At 36.0% G+C, this 17,530-nt stretch overlaps 1 protein-coding gene across 3 annotated transcripts in view; it reads left to right on the top strand.

The window, feature by feature from the left end:
* RELCH (RAB11 binding and LisH domain, coiled-coil and HEAT repeat containing) overlaps positions 1-17,530 on the top strand; it is a 143,892-nt gene that overhangs the window by 92,601 nt on the left and 33,761 nt on the right. For 2 of the 3 annotated variants that reach the window (XM_027766257.1, XM_027766255.1), the window contains 6 exons: positions 414-462; positions 1,785-1,789; positions 2,408-2,482; positions 9,561-9,667; positions 11,121-11,220; positions 17,269-17,351. In XM_027766257.1, the coding sequence (XP_027622058.1) occupies positions 414-462; positions 1,785-1,789; positions 2,408-2,482; positions 9,561-9,667; positions 11,121-11,220; positions 17,269-17,351 (419 nt within the window). The remainder of the gene's footprint in view (positions 1-413; positions 463-1,784; positions 1,790-2,407; positions 2,483-9,560; positions 9,668-11,120; positions 11,221-17,268; positions 17,352-17,530) is intronic. The other variant, XM_027766252.1, reaches the window with a different exon arrangement.

Genomic DNA, 17,530 nt, shown 5'->3' with positions numbered 1-17,530 from the left:
TTTCTGGGACCAGCAGTTAGCGTAATGGCTATGTCGCTGGACTCCCATGTAGTCGACCGCGGTTCGAGTCCCGGACCCGGTGGCTTAAACTCATGCTGGGCACGTGTGTGTGTGTGTGTGTGTGTGCCCAAGATCCCTGGAGGAGAAGGGATTGCGGTGTGGCCATCCCCTCTAGGGGGTGATTTCTCGCTTTCTATCTCTCTGTCTCTGTCTGTCTGGCAAGTACATGCACCCTATAGCAAAAACCTCTCAAAAAAAAGAATAAACACATTTCTGGCCATTTGACTCAGAAGTCTATAAAGCAAAATAAATAAATGGTAGTAATAGTAGCAGTACTAAACATTTTGTGTGTTTCACTATCAATTGGTCCATTGAACTTGAGATTTTTTGGATCTTTTCTTTGGATTGCTTAGGTAAAACCTCAGTTCCAGGAGATTTTAAGACTGTCTGAAGAAAACATTGGTAAGTTTGTTCACTGTCACTCTTAGTAACAGTTGGATTTCTTTATTCAGAAAAAATACTGTGTTCAGTTCATGTGAATTTGTCATATCTAATAATATTGTCCTTCCCATGAGATGAAAGTGAGATTAATCCTCATCATTTTGATTGTAAATATCTACCTTCATTGCAAATTGGCCTAAAGCTGAGACTCTGGGTACTTGTACCTTTGGAGATTTGGAGTAATATATTCATAATACCAAAATTATAAATTATCTAATTCACAGTTAATTATTAAAAACTTCATAAAAATTAAAACTAGCATATGGAAAGGAATAAGAGGTTATGTGTATTGGTTTTTAAAGGGAAACATGAGATAGTAAAGAAACTGCAGACTTGAATGGAGAGCCCCTCTCCCCTTTGATAGTTCTCACTCATTCTTTCTTAGTTACAACTCCATCGGCCTAATGTGAACTTTATGTTTGGATCTTGTGTCCTCAGAATAAGCTCTGGAAAATGTTAGAAGAAATGTATATCATTCCCCCAACATCTTTTCAACTTGGTTGACTTAGAGTGTATAGATAATTCTGATATTAAATCCTACCTTGGTGATTTGAATTGAGCGGTCTAGAACACTCAATTTGGGACTGTCCTCAGAGGTAGTTAGGGAACGAATAAATAAATTCTTTTGAGAACAGTAATGAGATTTTGGGGAGGTCAAATGCCTCCCAAATGTTATTTATTTCTAAAAGGGTCGATGTTTAGAATGCAGAATGCCTGAGTGTTGGCATTACCTGTTTAGCTATTACTTTGATATTGTAAATTAGAGAAAAGAAAGGATAAATATTTTAGAGACTGACAGGTTTTGGATTTATTAGTTCGCTCTGAGTGTGTAGTTGTTTAGATAGGAAGGGACTATTGACCCCTGGATATGCATGCAGTCTGTATCTGTGCGTGCTACTAAGCTTATGCTCAGCCTTGGATCGCCTCTGCTACCATAGCCATACCTGACTAACAGCAGTACTCTTCTCCAGGTGTTTCTTGCCAAGAAAATAAACAAACTTCGAGTACCAATTAATTAATATGAAAATGAATCATTTGTTTTTGCTAAAGTTCCTCCAGGGAAGTTAGTTAAATACATTTTTCTCAACTTAGTATCTTTATGTACTACTTTCTGAAAAGCACATAAAAATAGGAATGTAGGAATAAAAATTTTTTGAGAACATAAAAGCAAAGATAAAACACAAAAGTACCTAATGATCAGTAAATGAGAGCTACTGGTGCTACATATAATAACTCTCATCTCATCATCATTTCTGGAACTTTTCTTTTGAAATTGTCACCAGATACTGTTTTAGCAGATGTCTTAATATACAGTAGTCCTAGGGCTTACACCTTTGGTAGGACGCTTCCCCCGCTTTTCTATTTTACTTAACCTAACTTCTCCCTTTTCCATAAAATTAATCAGGGCTGTCTGGTTGTTAGCACTGTTAAAGATATAGGAGCCCTCTGGAATTAGGCTACTATTGGAAACTAGGTGGGGTCTTATACTGGAAGCAGATGAAATAACATGTATCTAGACACTTGCTCCTAGCTGAGTGCCTTTGTACTTCACTAAGCACTGCACACTAGAAAGCATTAAGAGTGGGAAGACCCACCTGTAGGAACACTTGGGAGACTCAAAAAAAGCTCTGATTCCTGATTACAGAAATAAGAGTATAACATCTCATTTTAATTATTGAAGTTTTGTTCCCTGTATCAGAAATGTTTATGCTAATGCTTCTTCAAGAAGCATTAAGTTATATTTTACAATAACCAGTAGGAATATGTTTTAATCCCAGTATTTTCCAAAGTAATGATAATATTTATAACCCTGTAAAAAGTTAAAATTTTAAAGATAATTACACTGTGACTTTTTCTTTACATTTAAAACATACTCAGATTTTTTAAATTGTTTTAATGATTTTAGAATCCTCAGCTTGGGGTCCTCACTAAAGCTACAGTCCCCATTTATGCAACAGGAGTCCTTACATGTTATATTCAGGTAAGAGAAAAATTCTTATCTCCAGTAAAAATACTTGCTATTTAGAAAAATACTTAATATTATGTCTTCTTAATGTGTGTATAGGTGAAAATGCTACTCATAAAGTAAAACAACATTTATTCCTTTTGTTCAAAAAAATTTATAATAGTGAACATATCTGAATAATAAGGCTCTGAGTAAAATCTCAGTTGAACAAATGAATTTAGAAATTGTGTGCTTTTTGATATCTTGTTAGAAATACTGGGTTGCATTATTTAGCATACTTTCTTTGTGTTTCATATGTTTCTCAGAGATAAATGATAGAGCACATGTGTGACATGAAACAAACTGTAGAATGCTGGACTTTAGCATCATTTTTAGCAGACTTCTTAATAGTAGTTCATTTCTTTAAATTGTTACTGTATTTCACACCATCCCAAAACATAATAAAAAATGTTATAACCATTTTATTTGCTCATGATTTTGCCATCCGGGCTTCATTTGGGTGGCTCCTCTTCTGCCATTTTTTTTTTATTTACTTTCTTTTGTATATTCAATCACTATACATCGCTTAGTTTATAAAGTGAATTTTCCAACATGAAAACACTTCATACCAGTCCAGTTGGTGATCCTGTACACATTATCATGAAGAGATAATCATAGATAATCATCTATCTCTACGTCCCATAAATGTCCTGCCTCTCTATTGTTCTCTTTAATGTCTTTCCTCAGACTCTCCTCCTCCTCCTGACGTTCTTGCTGGTGGTCACTTGTATTGCTGCATTAGGCTGGTTGGCCAGCAGGCTCTCAGCAAGAAGGCTCAGCTCCACACAGTGTAGACTCCGGGCCTCTCTCCTCTCTGCTCTCTCCTCTCTCTTCCCATATAACCTTTAGAACAGCAGAGGTAATCTTACTATATGGTGGCTCGGAGCTCCCAAAAGTGCAAAAACAGAATCTTCTAGGCTAAGCTTTAGGCCTGGGATTAAACATTTCCACCGTAGTCTGTTGGTTACATAAGTCTCAGACCCAGCCCAGATTCAAGAGAAGGAAACTATGGGTCTGAACCCCAGGGGGTGTGGTCTGATGGCCACCAACTAATAAACTATTACACTCTATTTAACATTACTGAAGGAGAGGTTTTAAATAGATAACACATGATTGAGGCCAGGTAGTGGTACACCTGTAACACAGTTGGACCCCAATGGGAGAGGTTTAGCATTTACACCCCAGTGCCTCCCTAAACACGCCAGGCATGTGCGTGCCAGTGATCAAGCCCAGCTGAGACGGAGTAGATCATGGCAGGGGGACACTGTTACGGATGACCTCCCTCCTCCTTCCCTCTGTCTTTCTCAAAAAAGATAAATTAATAAATAAAAATGTATATAATGAGTCTCATGGCATATCATGGGTTGAACATTCCTAGTCTAAAGCCTGAAGTATTTCCAATTCCAAAACTTTTTGAACTAACAGGATGCCGTAGTAAAAAAAATTCCACATCTGACCTCATGCGAACAAGTCATAGTCAAAATACTAAAATATTGGATAAAATTGCCTTTAGGCTATGTGTTTAAATTGTAGATGAAACACAAATGGACATTGTGTTTAGACTTGGACCTGTACCTAAGATACTTCATTATGTATATGTGAGTATTCCAAAATTAAAAAAAAAAAAATCCAATATCTATAACAAATATCTATAACATTTCTGGTCCCAACCATTTCAGATAAGGAATACTCAACCTGTGGTAATTTTTAAGTGTGAGACTGTCTTACCAATAAAGTTAAAATATGGGGTTGGGATAAAGTATTTTTAGAAATTAGAATGTAAGAATGAAGAAGAAATACCTTAAAAGAACAAAAAGTCATATTTATGGCACTATTCTTCCAAATCAGAGTTGAGTCATCCTACATTAAAATACAGTTCAATAGTTGCTTGATATCTTGCAATAGAAGCTCCAGTTCTGTTAAAGTAGCACACTATTCTTTTCAACATTTCTACACTAGTATCTGAGACTACCTCGTGGTATGTATACACACATAATCTTTGTGTGTAGGGTGTTTTGAATCATATGTTGGTAGGTTGTCTGTACTAGTCTTGAACTCACGACATCGAGGATATTAAGTCCTGGTACAGGGCCAGTCTCAATACCATGCACATCATTCTCCTCCCTTCAGCATCTGTTCCAGCATAACAAGGAGTATGCTATCAATATTTCACTCTCTCTTTTTAAACATTTCAGAGTTTGTATTTTGATTTTGACTATAAATAACACTTTAAAGCATAATGGAGTATCAAGAATAATAAAATGTTATAGTAGGCCCTTAGAATAGATATGTGGAATAAATGAATAAGGGCATGTCTTTTGAGCCACTATGAAGTCGGAATTAATCATATCTCTGAAGACATAAGAACTCTTCAGCTTGTTACGAAACATGTAATAAGTTGAGGTAGCAATCACATATTAAGAGTGTTGATTAAGGAAGCACCAACAGTTGATATTTCTCTTACTCAACAAAAAAAATTAATCAGGCTCTATCACAGCCCTATTTGCCTGAGTAAACATAAACTATTTGAATCAAATACACAAATACTACTACTTACTTTGAAATTTCAATAATGAAAAATTAGATAATATACAATTTCAAAAAACAAAGGAATCCATAGTCATTTAGAAGTCTTATTAAATAGCTCTTATTTTACTCTGAGTTTTGTGTTTGTATGTGTGGTTTGTTGTTGTTGTTGTTTTTGGATTTCCAGTTTGTTTTCTAAAGTTAGATCTACTCTATGTTTGACATAGAAGGCACTAACAGTGGGTGAGATCTCTTTTCTAATGCTGCCCTGAAGCTGGTTCATCAGAGCCTCTGCCTTAGTACTACATAAGACTGCTATAGCTATCCTTTTTTCATTTTGTTACTTTGGCTAATACTGTAACTCTTTCTCACTCTTAACTAATCTATGTAGAAGAAAAAATGATCAGTACTAACCAATTTTTCTCATGTATCTTTTGATACATTCAGAAGATATTTATTGTTGATTTCCTATGTCCCTAATGATAAATTGACTTTCGTTTATTACATATTTTTTTCATTTTTTAAGAATTACTTTATTTAACTTTATTTACTTATTTATTTTAATTTGACTAGAGAGGGACAGAGTGTAAGAGAGAGAGACAGAGAAAGCAAGTCGTCAGATCTAGAACTCGAACCGTGGTTAGCCATGTGAGAGTCTAGCGCCCTCAACCACCACGCCACCTACCGAACCCCATGTTTATTTCTTAATAGACTATATGATTACCTTTCCTTGTAGATTCTAGTGAACTTAACATACAAAGATTGGTTTGGGTTTTTTTTTTTGTTTTTCATATTTTTGTTTTTGCCATAAGGTACATGCACTTACCAGAGACAGACACAGACAGGAAAAGAGAAATTATCCCTTCTCCAGAGTGGATGGCCATGTCACAGTTCCTTCTCCATTCTCTTCTTGAGATTTTGGGCATTGCACACATACACGCTCAGGGTGATTTTCAGGTAACTGGGTCTGGAACTTGAACCATGGTTGGCTACGGTTATTATTTTTTAACTCCTCCTAATTTAACAGGTTTGCTTTTTCTATCGTATTTCTTAATAGAGTACTATATAGGGACCAGCAGTTAGCATAATGGCTATGTTGCTGGACTCCCACGTATTCAACCGCAGTTCGCGTCCCGGACTGGTGGCTTAAAACTCACGCCGGGCGCGTGTGCATGCGTGCCCAAGATCCCAAAAGGAGAACGGAGAAGGGATTGCAGCGTGGCCATCCCTCCGGGGGATGATTTCTCGCTTTCTGTCTCTTTGTCTCTCTCTGTCTGTCTGGCGAGTGCACGCACCCTATAGCGAAAACCTCTCCCAAAAAAAAGAAAAAATAGAGTACTGTATAAAAAGAAATAAATACTTTTTAATTATGAAAGCAATAATGGCTCATTGAAGAAGTGTGAAAAATACTGATTTATTTTTTTATCAAAGGGTGTAACTGTTTCTTTTAAGATCATAGTGGGGACCAGACAGTGGTGTAGTGGTTAAGGCAGCTGAATCTATTCTTCCAAATCAGAGTTGAGTCATCCTACATTAAAATACAGTTCAATAGTTGCTTGATATCTTGCAATAGAAGCTCCAGTTCTGTTAAAGTAGCACACTATTCTTTTCAACATTTCTACACTAGTATCTGAGACTACCTCGTGGTATGTATACACACATAATCTTTGTGTGTAGGGTGTTTTGAATCATATGTTGGTAGGTTGTCTGTACTAGTCTTGAACTCACGACATCGAGGATATTAAGTCCTGGTACAGGGCCAGTCTCAATACCATGCACATCATTCTCCTCCCTTCAGCATCTGTTCCAGCATAACAAGGAGTATGCTATCAATATTTCACTCTCTCTTTTTAAACATTTCAGAGTTTGTATTTTGATTTTGACTATAAATAACACTTTAAAGCATAATGGAGTATCAAGAATAATAAAATGTTATAGTAGGCCCTTAGAATAGATATGTGGAATAAATGAATAAGGGCATGTCTTTTGAGCCACTATGAAGTCGGAATTAATCATATCTCTGAAGACATAAGAACTCTTCAGCTTGTTACGAAACATGTAATAAGTTGAGGTAGCAATCACATATTAAGAGTGTTGATTAAGGAAGCACCAACAGTTGATATTTCTCTTACTCAACAAAAAAAATTAATCAGGCTCTATCACAGCCCTATTTGCCTGAGTAAACATAAACTATTTGAATCAAATACACAAATACTACTACTTACTTTGAAATTTCAATAATGAAAAATTAGATAATATACAATTTCAAAAAACAAAGGAATCCATAGTCATTTAGAAGTCTTATTAAATAGCTCTTATTTTACTCTGAGTTTTGTGTTTGTATGTGTGGTTTGTTGTTGTTGTTGTTTTTGGATTTCCAGTTTGTTTTCTAAAGTTAGATCTACTCTATGTTTGACATAGAAGGCACTAACAGTGGGTGAGATCTCTTTTCTAATGCTGCCCTGAAGCTGGTTCATCAGAGCCTCTGCCTTAGTACTACATAAGACTGCTATAGCTATCCTTTTTTCATTTTGTTACTTTGGCTAATACTGTAACTCTTTCTCACTCTTAACTAATCTATGTAGAAGAAAAAATGATCAGTACTAACCAATTTTTCTCATGTATCTTTTGATACATTCAGAAGATATTTATTGTTGATTTCCTATGTCCCTAATGATAAATTGACTTTCGTTTATTACATATTTTTTTCATTTTTTAAGAATTACTTTATTTAACTTTATTTACTTATTTATTTTAATTTGACTAGAGAGGGACAGAGTGTAAGAGAGAGAGACAGAGAAAGCAAGTCGTCAGATCTAGAACTCGAACCGTGGTTAGCCATGTGAGAGTCTAGCGCCCTCAACCACCACGCCACCTACCGAACCCCATGTTTATTTCTTAATAGACTATATGATTACCTTTCCTTGTAGATTCTAGTGAACTTAACATACAAAGATTGGTTTGGGTTTTTTTTTTTGTTTTTCATATTTTTGTTTTTGCCATAAGGTACATGCACTTACCAGAGACAGACACAGACAGGAAAAGAGAAATTATCCCTTCTCCAGAGTGGATGGCCATGTCACAGTTCCTTCTCCATTCTCTTCTTGAGATTTTGGGCATTGCACACATACACGCTCAGGGTGATTTTCAGGTAACTGGGTCTGGAACTTGAACCATGGTTGGCTACGGTTATTATTTTTTAACTCCTCCTAATTTAACAGGTTTGCTTTTTCTATCGTATTTCTTAATAGAGTACTATATAGGGACCAGCAGTTAGCATAATGGCTATGTTGCTGGACTCCCACGTATTCAACCGCAGTTCGCGTCCCGGACTGGTGGCTTAAAACTCACGCCGGGCGCGTGTGCATGCGTGCCCAAGATCCCAAAAGGAGAACGGAGAAGGGATTGCAGCGTGGCCATCCCTCCGGGGGATGATTTCTCGCTTTCTGTCTCTTTGTCTCTCTCTGTCTGTCTGGCGAGTGCACGCACCCTATAGCGAAAACCTCTCCCAAAAAAAAGAAAAAATAGAGTACTGTATAAAAAGAAATAAATACTTTTTAATTATGAAAGCAATAATGGCTCATTGAAGAAGTGTGAAAAATACTGATTTATTTTTTTATCAAAGGGTGTAACTGTTTCTTTTAAGATCATAGTGGGGACCAGACAGTGGTGTAGTGGTTAAGGCAGCTGAATCTCACTAGGCTGACTCTCAGGTTCAAGCCCCTAACATGGCGGCTTAAAAAAACACTCTAGGTGCATGTGTGTGCATGCCCGAAATCCCAAGAGGAGAACGGAGGAGAAAGGATTATAGCATGGTCATCCCCCCTGGGGTGCTTTCTCACTTTTTCTCTTGGTTTCTCTCTGTCTCTTTCTGGCAAGTGCATGTGCCCTATAGCAAAACTTAAGAAGAAATAAAACACAGTGGTCTATATTTCAGCAAGCATGAAGTTTTTTGTCATTAGGATATTGCACAGATAATTTCTTAGAAATCAGTCTTCTATTATTACAGAGATAACTGTTTCAATAATTTGTATTTAGCTAAGTGAAGCAAAATTGCCGAGAACTAAAATCAGCAAAGTACATTTTAATAAAAGATTATACCTTTTAATGTTCTAAATCAGGATGCTCCTATAAAACTTTCTGCAGTATGGAAGTAATCTATAGCTGAGCTGTCTAACATAGTAGACACTAGCCACATAGGGTTATTAGGGCTTTGAATTATAGGTGGCTAGAACTGCTGAAGAGCTAAATCTTTTATATTGCTTCATTTTTCATTTAAATATAAATAACCATACATGGCTGGTGGCTATCATACTGAACAGTACAGATCTGAATAAAAGAATCAATTTAATCTTTGTCCTCATACCATTTTGACCACAAATGTGCTTTATGAATATCTTTAATTAAGATAACTTCCAAATTAGGATATTTTGTTCTTCTTCCGTAGCGTTCGCTGATTACAGATAGGTAATTATGGTATTTAATTCTGATTGCATGGATGGTCAGTGTCCTTAATTTTCTTCTGCAGGAAGAAGATCGGAAACTGTTAGTGGGATTCTTAGAAGATGTAATGACCCTACTTTCATTATCTCATGCGCCTCTTGATAGCCTGAAGGCTTCTTTTGTGGAACTGGGGTAAAAAATTAAAGTTTATAGTTTTTAAAAGACATATAAAAATTTTTAATTGTATTTATTGAATACATATTTTAAGTCTAAAAAGATGGGCATACACACCAATTCTCTTGGTTTTGAGAGCTAAGATTTCTTTTGTTTGGGGTTTTTTTTTACATTTTGTTTATTTGCACTCTTTAATATTGAGTTGTGGGAAAGGTCATGATACATTTTTGCAAAGAAAAAAATACATCATGACTTTTCCAACAACCCCATAATTTATAATCAGTCCATTGTAGTAAAGAAGCAGGGAAAAAGGAGCATATATATGTTTTTCTTGAAGCAGTTAAAGAAATAAAATCAAGTACAGATTTGAAGAAAATTTAGCTTTCCAGAACTGAAAGAGCTCAGAGCCTTAATTAAAGGCAGCTCCTCTGGCTCCTTTTTCTATTCTGTTTGATTTGCTTAATCCTGCACGTAATCATGCCATTTGGCCGCCGAAGTAGTTTTATCTCCATCTTTTCTGAAAATAAGCTTGTGCATTTATTAATAATACCATCGTACATTTGGATAGGTTTCACAACCAACCTACTCCATATAGACGGTTGGAGTTGATCTTATTCGATGCCGAAACAACCATGTAACATAAATAGGGACATAGATTACTTCCCCAGTTCTTTCCTGAAAGAATTGTTTATTTATTTAATCCCATTTGTTGTTATTATTTTTCAATTTGACCAGAGACAGAAAGAGAAAAAGGGAACATGAGAAACCAAGCCACCAGATCCGTGACTCAAACCGGTCGGCCATGTGGGAATGCAGTGCCCCCTACCACCATGCCACCTGCCGGTCCCACTTTCCCAGTTTTTATAGAAGCAGAAACTAAGGCTCAGAAGTTCTAATTTATCCATCTGACTCAGTCCAGATTTCATATAGAGAAATTTTGTTTTTCTTTATAATTTTTTTAGAGGTTTTTGCCATGGGGTGTGTGTGCTCACCAGAGAGAGAGAGAGAAACAGAGATAGTGAGAGAGAAAGTGAGAAATCATCCACATTCTCCTTCTGACATCTTGGGTACTCCCACATACATGCACCCAGTGTGATCTTCAAGCTACAGGTTCCAAGAGACTTGAACTGCAGTCAGGCATGTGAAAGTCCAGTGACGTAACTACTGCACCATGTGCTCGCTCCTTTTCTTTATCATTTTAACTATCATATTATTAAAAAGAATTGAAATTTCTATGACAATTGCAAATGCTTAGGGAAACTAGAAGTATGATTTCTGAATATGCTAAAAGGCTGTGGTTTTATAAGGTGATTTCATTTTTATAGAATCTTAGCTGTGACCTATTAAACCATGCAGATAGTTTATGTTCTGCCAATATTTTTATCATTAAAATCCTTATAAAGATAGTAGTTTCAGTACCCCAGTAAGGACTACGACTTGCAGTTTTAATGTTGAGTTTTTGTTCTTCCAGGGCAAATCCAGCCTACCATGAGTTACTGTTAACTGTTCTTTGGTACGGTGTTGTCCACACGTCAGCACTGGTGAGGTGTACTGCTGCTAGAATGTTTGAGGTATGTCATCAAATGCTATTGTTGGCTACAATTACAATTTTCTTTGGAAGTGGGAGAAGGGAGTTTTTTAAAAGGCTTTGCAAACCATGTTTTCTCAATAAATGTTTTATGGCCTTGAACATTATCTGGTTGTGTACTGTGTGATGGGGCAGAGATGTAGCTTTGACTGGTTTAAGAATGTTTTCTAGCCTTATTGGTTCTGTAATGTCATTCTATTACCAGTTTGATTTCTTAAATTCTCTTTTAATTTTCATATATAATTTTTTCTGACTACTCTAAGATTAATAAATGAAAAAATAAACTAAAACTACATAGGGTATCTTCTAAGTTGTAAAATATAGTTGGATTCATCGGTAGCATTAAACAAATCAATTACTGATTTTGGAAATATTTATTTTCTTGATGTAGTCCTACTTTATTATTCTCCCACATACATCCCTAGAATATATGGTACATCAAGAATAATATCCCGGGGGCTGGCAAGTGGCGTGGTGGTTAAAGGCGCTGGACTCCCACATGGCCGACCACGTTTCAAGTCTTGGACCTGGTGGCTTGCTTTCTCACTTCCTCTCTCTCTCTCTGTCTCTCTCTGATCAAACTGAAAAATAATAATGATATAATAATAAATAAAGTTAAATAAAATAATTCTTTAAAAGAAAAAAAAGAAGAAGAATATCCCTTTCCATTCACTGCCCATAGACGTTTAAGAAAGAGAAGACTATTCATATTATTTACCTAGATTTTACTAAAGTTCCACCTACCCAAATTAAGTATAAAAATTGAAATATCTGTATAGCAAATTATATCATAGTCTATCTTATTTTATAAAAATATATGTGTAATTTTATATCTTTATTTGAGTCCTAAAATTGCTTAGTGGTTCTTATTGATTTCGAGTCTTGCCATAGAGCCAGGGCCTGGGTTCAGTTTCCATCTCCGCTCTCTAGTGACTTTGTAAATTACTTGAGCGAGTTCGATTCTCTCCATGCCTTAGTTTCCTCATCTACAGAATGAAGATAACAGAAAGCTTTCATCTCATAAGATTTTTGTTAACAGTGCCTAGAACATAGTAAGAACTCATAAACTATCATTTATCCTAATCCTTTTTTTCATTCATGCTGTCACTTCACAAAATGATATAACAATGAAGGGAACATATATAGACTGAAATTGTCTCTGATAGTCAGGTGATTCTTAAAATACTTATTTCCATAAAAAGAATGGGGTGGTTTGAATTCCTGAATTTCAGAATTCCTCTACTGTTTAAGGTAAACTGCTATTAAAAGGGTCGGGCACTGATATATTTAAAATAAATGTCTTCTAAAATTAAATATATAAATCAGATTCATGGGATCTAAAAAAAAATCCCATTGTTATCTGGAAGTTTAAATTTTCTGTCCATTATTTCCCCCAAATATTATACATATATTATAAATATATATAATTTTATGTATATATAAATATATATTTTTTTAACATAATATAATCCCAGGTTCTTTTGTCAAGGGGAATGCCTGAGTAACAGTTTAGCTTTATAAATAATTTTAATTATCCAGTATGCTGAAAAGGGGACATTACCATGAAGGAAAAGTATTTCTTCAGTCCCTGCCTGTCCCCCCAAAAAGTCAAATGCATCTAGTTAAATGTAGAGCTATTTCTTTAGTAAGCTCTATTTGTAAGATTTTATTCTGTGACCATAAAAGCTTTTTGTTTCTCTTAAACCCCTTGTTTCCAAAATGTATATGTGCACTGGGGAAGCATTCCATATCATGAAAATCATTTTAAAGTAAAGTGAAGGATCTTTCCTTCTTATTTGTCTTCCTTTTTTGTTTTGCTGCCTTATTTCTTATATGTGGCTTTTGTCTGGTTTTGATTTCTGTGTTGGCTGTTAATACTGATCTAAAAACTATACCTATGCTTAAGCAATTTTCAGTGTTCTCTTAGGTTGATTATGAACTTCTGGTTTGAGACATTACCTCACTATTTTTTCAGATTTATTTATGGTAAAAAAAATTTCACTGATCATGTCAGTAAAAGTTTTCAGTAGGAAAGATTAAATTTCCTTTTTTAGTCAGTGATTCTTATTTTGAACATAATTGTATTAGAAGAATAAATACATAGCTTTTAGAGATTTTTTTTGATACTATTAATTTACAATTCTGTCTGCTTCCTTCAAAATGAGTTAATTCAGAATAAAAACATAAATACAGGATGTTTAGGTAAAATTTGTTTTAAAAAGTAAGACCAGAAACTGTCAAAAAGAAAGTGAGAAATAGATATAACAGGAATCTAATATAAGATATTTACTGAAATTGAATACGAAATTTAACTTAGTTTTTAGATGGCAAGATAAAAAAGGAAAAACCCAATTGATGAAATTGTTCTCATTGTTAAACAAGAGACAGTGTATGTGTGTTAGGGGTTCTTCAAAAAGTTCTTGGAAAATGCATACTGTGAAAAAACTATGTATGAATTTAAAATTTTTTTGCACCAAAATAAAGTCATACTTTAATTCCATTTTTCTACAGACTTTTTGAAGGAGCAATTAATTATTTTCTGTCTTAGTCATAAGAAAATTGAGCTTGTAATGTTAGACCACAACTCAAAGAAGCCAAGGTCATTAAGTAAGAGAAGATCAGGTCCAATTTCTAGCCCTATTGCATTTTAGCTCTAAAACTTGGGACAAGTTACTCCACTTCTCTTAAGCCTCAGTTTCTTCATCTGTTAAAATACTGATAATGCCTTATCAAGTAAAGAGATCTGTGATATATTATGTATAAGTATGTAAAAATTAATAACTTAAAATTTTGAAGGGGCTTCAAAAAGTTCATGGAATAAAATGAGTTTATTTTGATACCAAAAAAATGTGAAAACCATGCAAATTTGTTTCATAATACACATTTCCATGAACTTTTTTGAAGACTTCGTATACTTTTCTGATATTCTAGCTTAATAAAGAAACTGCATTAAGGGAAGCAGCAGTTAGCGTAATGGCTATGTCGCTGGACTCCCATGTAGTCGACCGCGGTTCGCGTCCTGAACCCGGTGACTTAGAACTCACGCCAGGTGCATGTGCATGCATGCCCAAAATCCCGAGAGGAGAATGGAGGAGAAGGGATTGCGGCGTGACCATCTCCTCTGGGGGGTGATTTCTCGCTTTCTGTCTCTCTGTCTCTCTCTGTCTGGCTGGCGAGCGCACACGCCCTATAGCAAAAACCTCTCCAAAAAAAAAAAAAAAAGATACACTTTACTGATTCAAACTAAGGAATCTTAGGCCAATCCCTGGCCTAGTTGTCAAGGTGGCTAGATCCCACATGGCCAACAGCATGGTTTGAGTGCAGAGCCAGCAGTTAGGAAATCACAACAGACATGTATGTGCACTCAAAATCCTGAAATCAATGAATGGAGGAGAAGAAATTGTGGCCTGGCCATACCTCATGAGGGATGTTTTCACTCTCTCTTTTGTCCTTGCTCCCTCCCTCTCCTCCCCACCCCCACCATGTGCACAAGCATACGTGCCCACTGGCAAATAAATCAAAACCTAAGGTATCTCATTTATAAAGTGAAACAGAGAAGGAAGTTTTATTTAACGCTTTTTAAATTTGCTTATGTTACTTCTTTCTACTTGATTTCTGTAACGTTTAAGGTAATAACAAAAGTTATTTGTCCTTCTATTCCTGCCTAATTATATGTAATTTTTCATATAAATTATTGAAATCGATTCTAAAATGAATCCATTGGTAAATGATGACAAATTCATCACATAAATTGAGTTATGCTCTGTCTTGTGGATTTTATGATTGTCTTAACAGAAGAAACAGTGATAGGTTTTATTACTAAAACTTCCATTACATCTTTTTCTTCCATGAGGACAAGTTCCTTTAGTAGACGAACAGATTCTTGATTTTGCATTTAGGATGGATTTGTGCATGCACTCTGAAACTGAGAAGGGGGTGGCTGCCCTTCTCTGATGAGCTAATAAAGTTCAGTAATATCTATAAGACAAAATACGTATCACTCAATATCATTCTCTTGCTTTGCGATTTAACTTTGATTGCTAAATGAACTATTTTTATTACTAGAAAATAGAAATAGGTATAATTCTATTAGATTTTATTTTAAAAATTATTTGGAACCAGCAGGTGGCATAGTGGTTAAGGTGTTGTACTCCCACATGGCTGACTAAGGTACAAGTCCCAGACCTGGTGACTTGAAACACCCTGGGCATGTATGCCCAAGATCCCGAGAGGAGAATGGAGGGGAAAGGATCACCCCAGGTGGGTGATTTCTCCCTCTCTCTCTCTGTCTCTCTGGCAAGTGCACACCCTATAACCCATATAAATTTAAAAAAAAAAAAAAGTCTTCACAAGAAATTCAAGCTTTTAGAGAAATATAAAACAAAGAATTGTTTAGATGTTAATTTCCAAAATATATTTTTTAAAAGGTTTTTAGGGCTCATGTGCTCGCCAGAGAGAGAGAGCGACAGTGAGAGGAAAAGTGAGAAATCACCCTCCAAGAGGAATGGCCATGCTGCAATCCATTCTCCTCCCAGGATCTTGGGCACACACACCCATGTGCCTGGTCTGAGTTTCAAGCCTCCAGGACCATGACTTGAACTGCAGTCGGCCATGTGGAAGTCCAGCAATGTAACCACTATACCATCTACTGACCCCAACTTCCAAAATAATTTTAACTGATTTTTTTTTTTTTAAGAGAGAGATTTTTGCTGTAGGGCGTGTGCCCTCACCAGAGAGACAGAGAGACAGAAAGCGAGAAATTACCCCTCGGGGGGGATGGCCACACCGCAATCCCTTCCACTCATTCTCCTCTCAGGATCTTGGGTATGCACGCATTTACACCCTGTGTAAGTTTTAAGCCGCCGGTCCAGGACTCAAGCTGTAGTTGACTATTTGGGAGTCCAGCAACATAACCATTACACCATCTGCTGGTCCACAATTTTTTTTTTTTTAAAGAGAGATTTTTTTTTTCTTTTTCTTTTTGCTAAAGGGCATATGCACTTGCTGGAGAGAAAGAGAGAGACAGAAAGCAAGAAATCACCCCCAGGGGGAATGGCCACACCACCCTCCCTCCTCCATTCTCCTTTCAAGATTTTGGGCACACACACACATGTGCTCAGTGTGAGTTTTAAGCTGCCAGGTCTGGGATTCAAACCAGAGTCAACTATGGGAATACAGCAATCTAGCCATTATGCCATCTGCTGGTCCCTTTATTAATTTTTTTCCCAACTATATTGCAAATAATTTATTTTTAGAGTAATCATAATAAACTTTGTGTACTTATGGTAAGTCAGGCACTGTATCTAGGTGTATTACGTGCAAATTCATAGTAAAAAGTCCTTTGGGGTAGATGATAGAATCATTTTCAGATGAGAAAACTGGGTTTCAACAAATTATAATTGGGTTATATTGTATTGAGTTATAATTGGAGAACTGGAGTCTGAACCCAGAGCTGATTCCCAAGGGTAATGCTTTTCAGTAGACTGCATTATGTCTCTCTACCTCAAAAGATTTGAAAGGTTGGGAATTCTTCTGCGTGCTTTTTTAAATGTTCTTGCTACAGAACAGTCATAAGCAGTTAAGCCGTGGCTGCTAGCCATTCGGGTGGTCCAGTTTGTACCTTATTGGTCATAATAAAATCATACTAGAGTTACTGTGAGAATTTTAACCATAGCACTCAACATGTTTCTTCATTTTAGCTATCTTCTTTACAAAGTAAACTTTTCTTTTACGTTGCATTTTAATTGAATGTGGAAATTGTGTAGACTATTGACCAAAAGTACAAATTGCCATTGAATTGGTGGCGAAATCTGTTTTCATGGACTGCTAGGCTGTTTAAGCTTTATTTTCCTCCTAAGCATTCTCTGGCTTTATAAAGCACTCTAGTAGCAATATTTGCTTAGCTTCTAATTTTGGTTTGCTTTTGTGTTTTTCTCTCTTTCTCTTGGTTGTTCCTTTCTTCTTCCCATGGCGCGCTGTGTTTGCTCTTTCCGCGCATCACCTGTGACTCCCCCCTGCGCTGACCAATCAGCTGTTGGTGAAGGGGGTGAATGAAACTCTGGTAGCTCAGAGGGTTGTTCCTGCTCTCATTACTCTCTCCAGTGACCCTGAAATGTAAGTGCCGTCCCTGCCTTTTATATTCAGCATCCCTTTCAAAATGTGCCCATCAAGAAATAACCATCAGCCTTTAAATTTACTGAAAAATCTCATAAAATGATATTATTGGATTATGTTTACTTGATCATTACTATTCATATATTGTGGGATTTTTTTTTGTCAGTCCTCAAAGTGGG

This window comes from Tupaia chinensis, unplaced genomic scaffold, assembly GCF_000334495.1.
Source record: "Tupaia chinensis unplaced genomic scaffold, TupChi_1.0 Scaffold000065_2, whole genome shotgun sequence".
NCBI classification, from domain to species: domain Eukaryota; kingdom Metazoa; phylum Chordata; class Mammalia; order Scandentia; family Tupaiidae; genus Tupaia; species Tupaia belangeri.
Note: the sequence above shows the minus strand (reverse complement) of the source record. Positions and strands in the feature narration are given on the sequence as shown.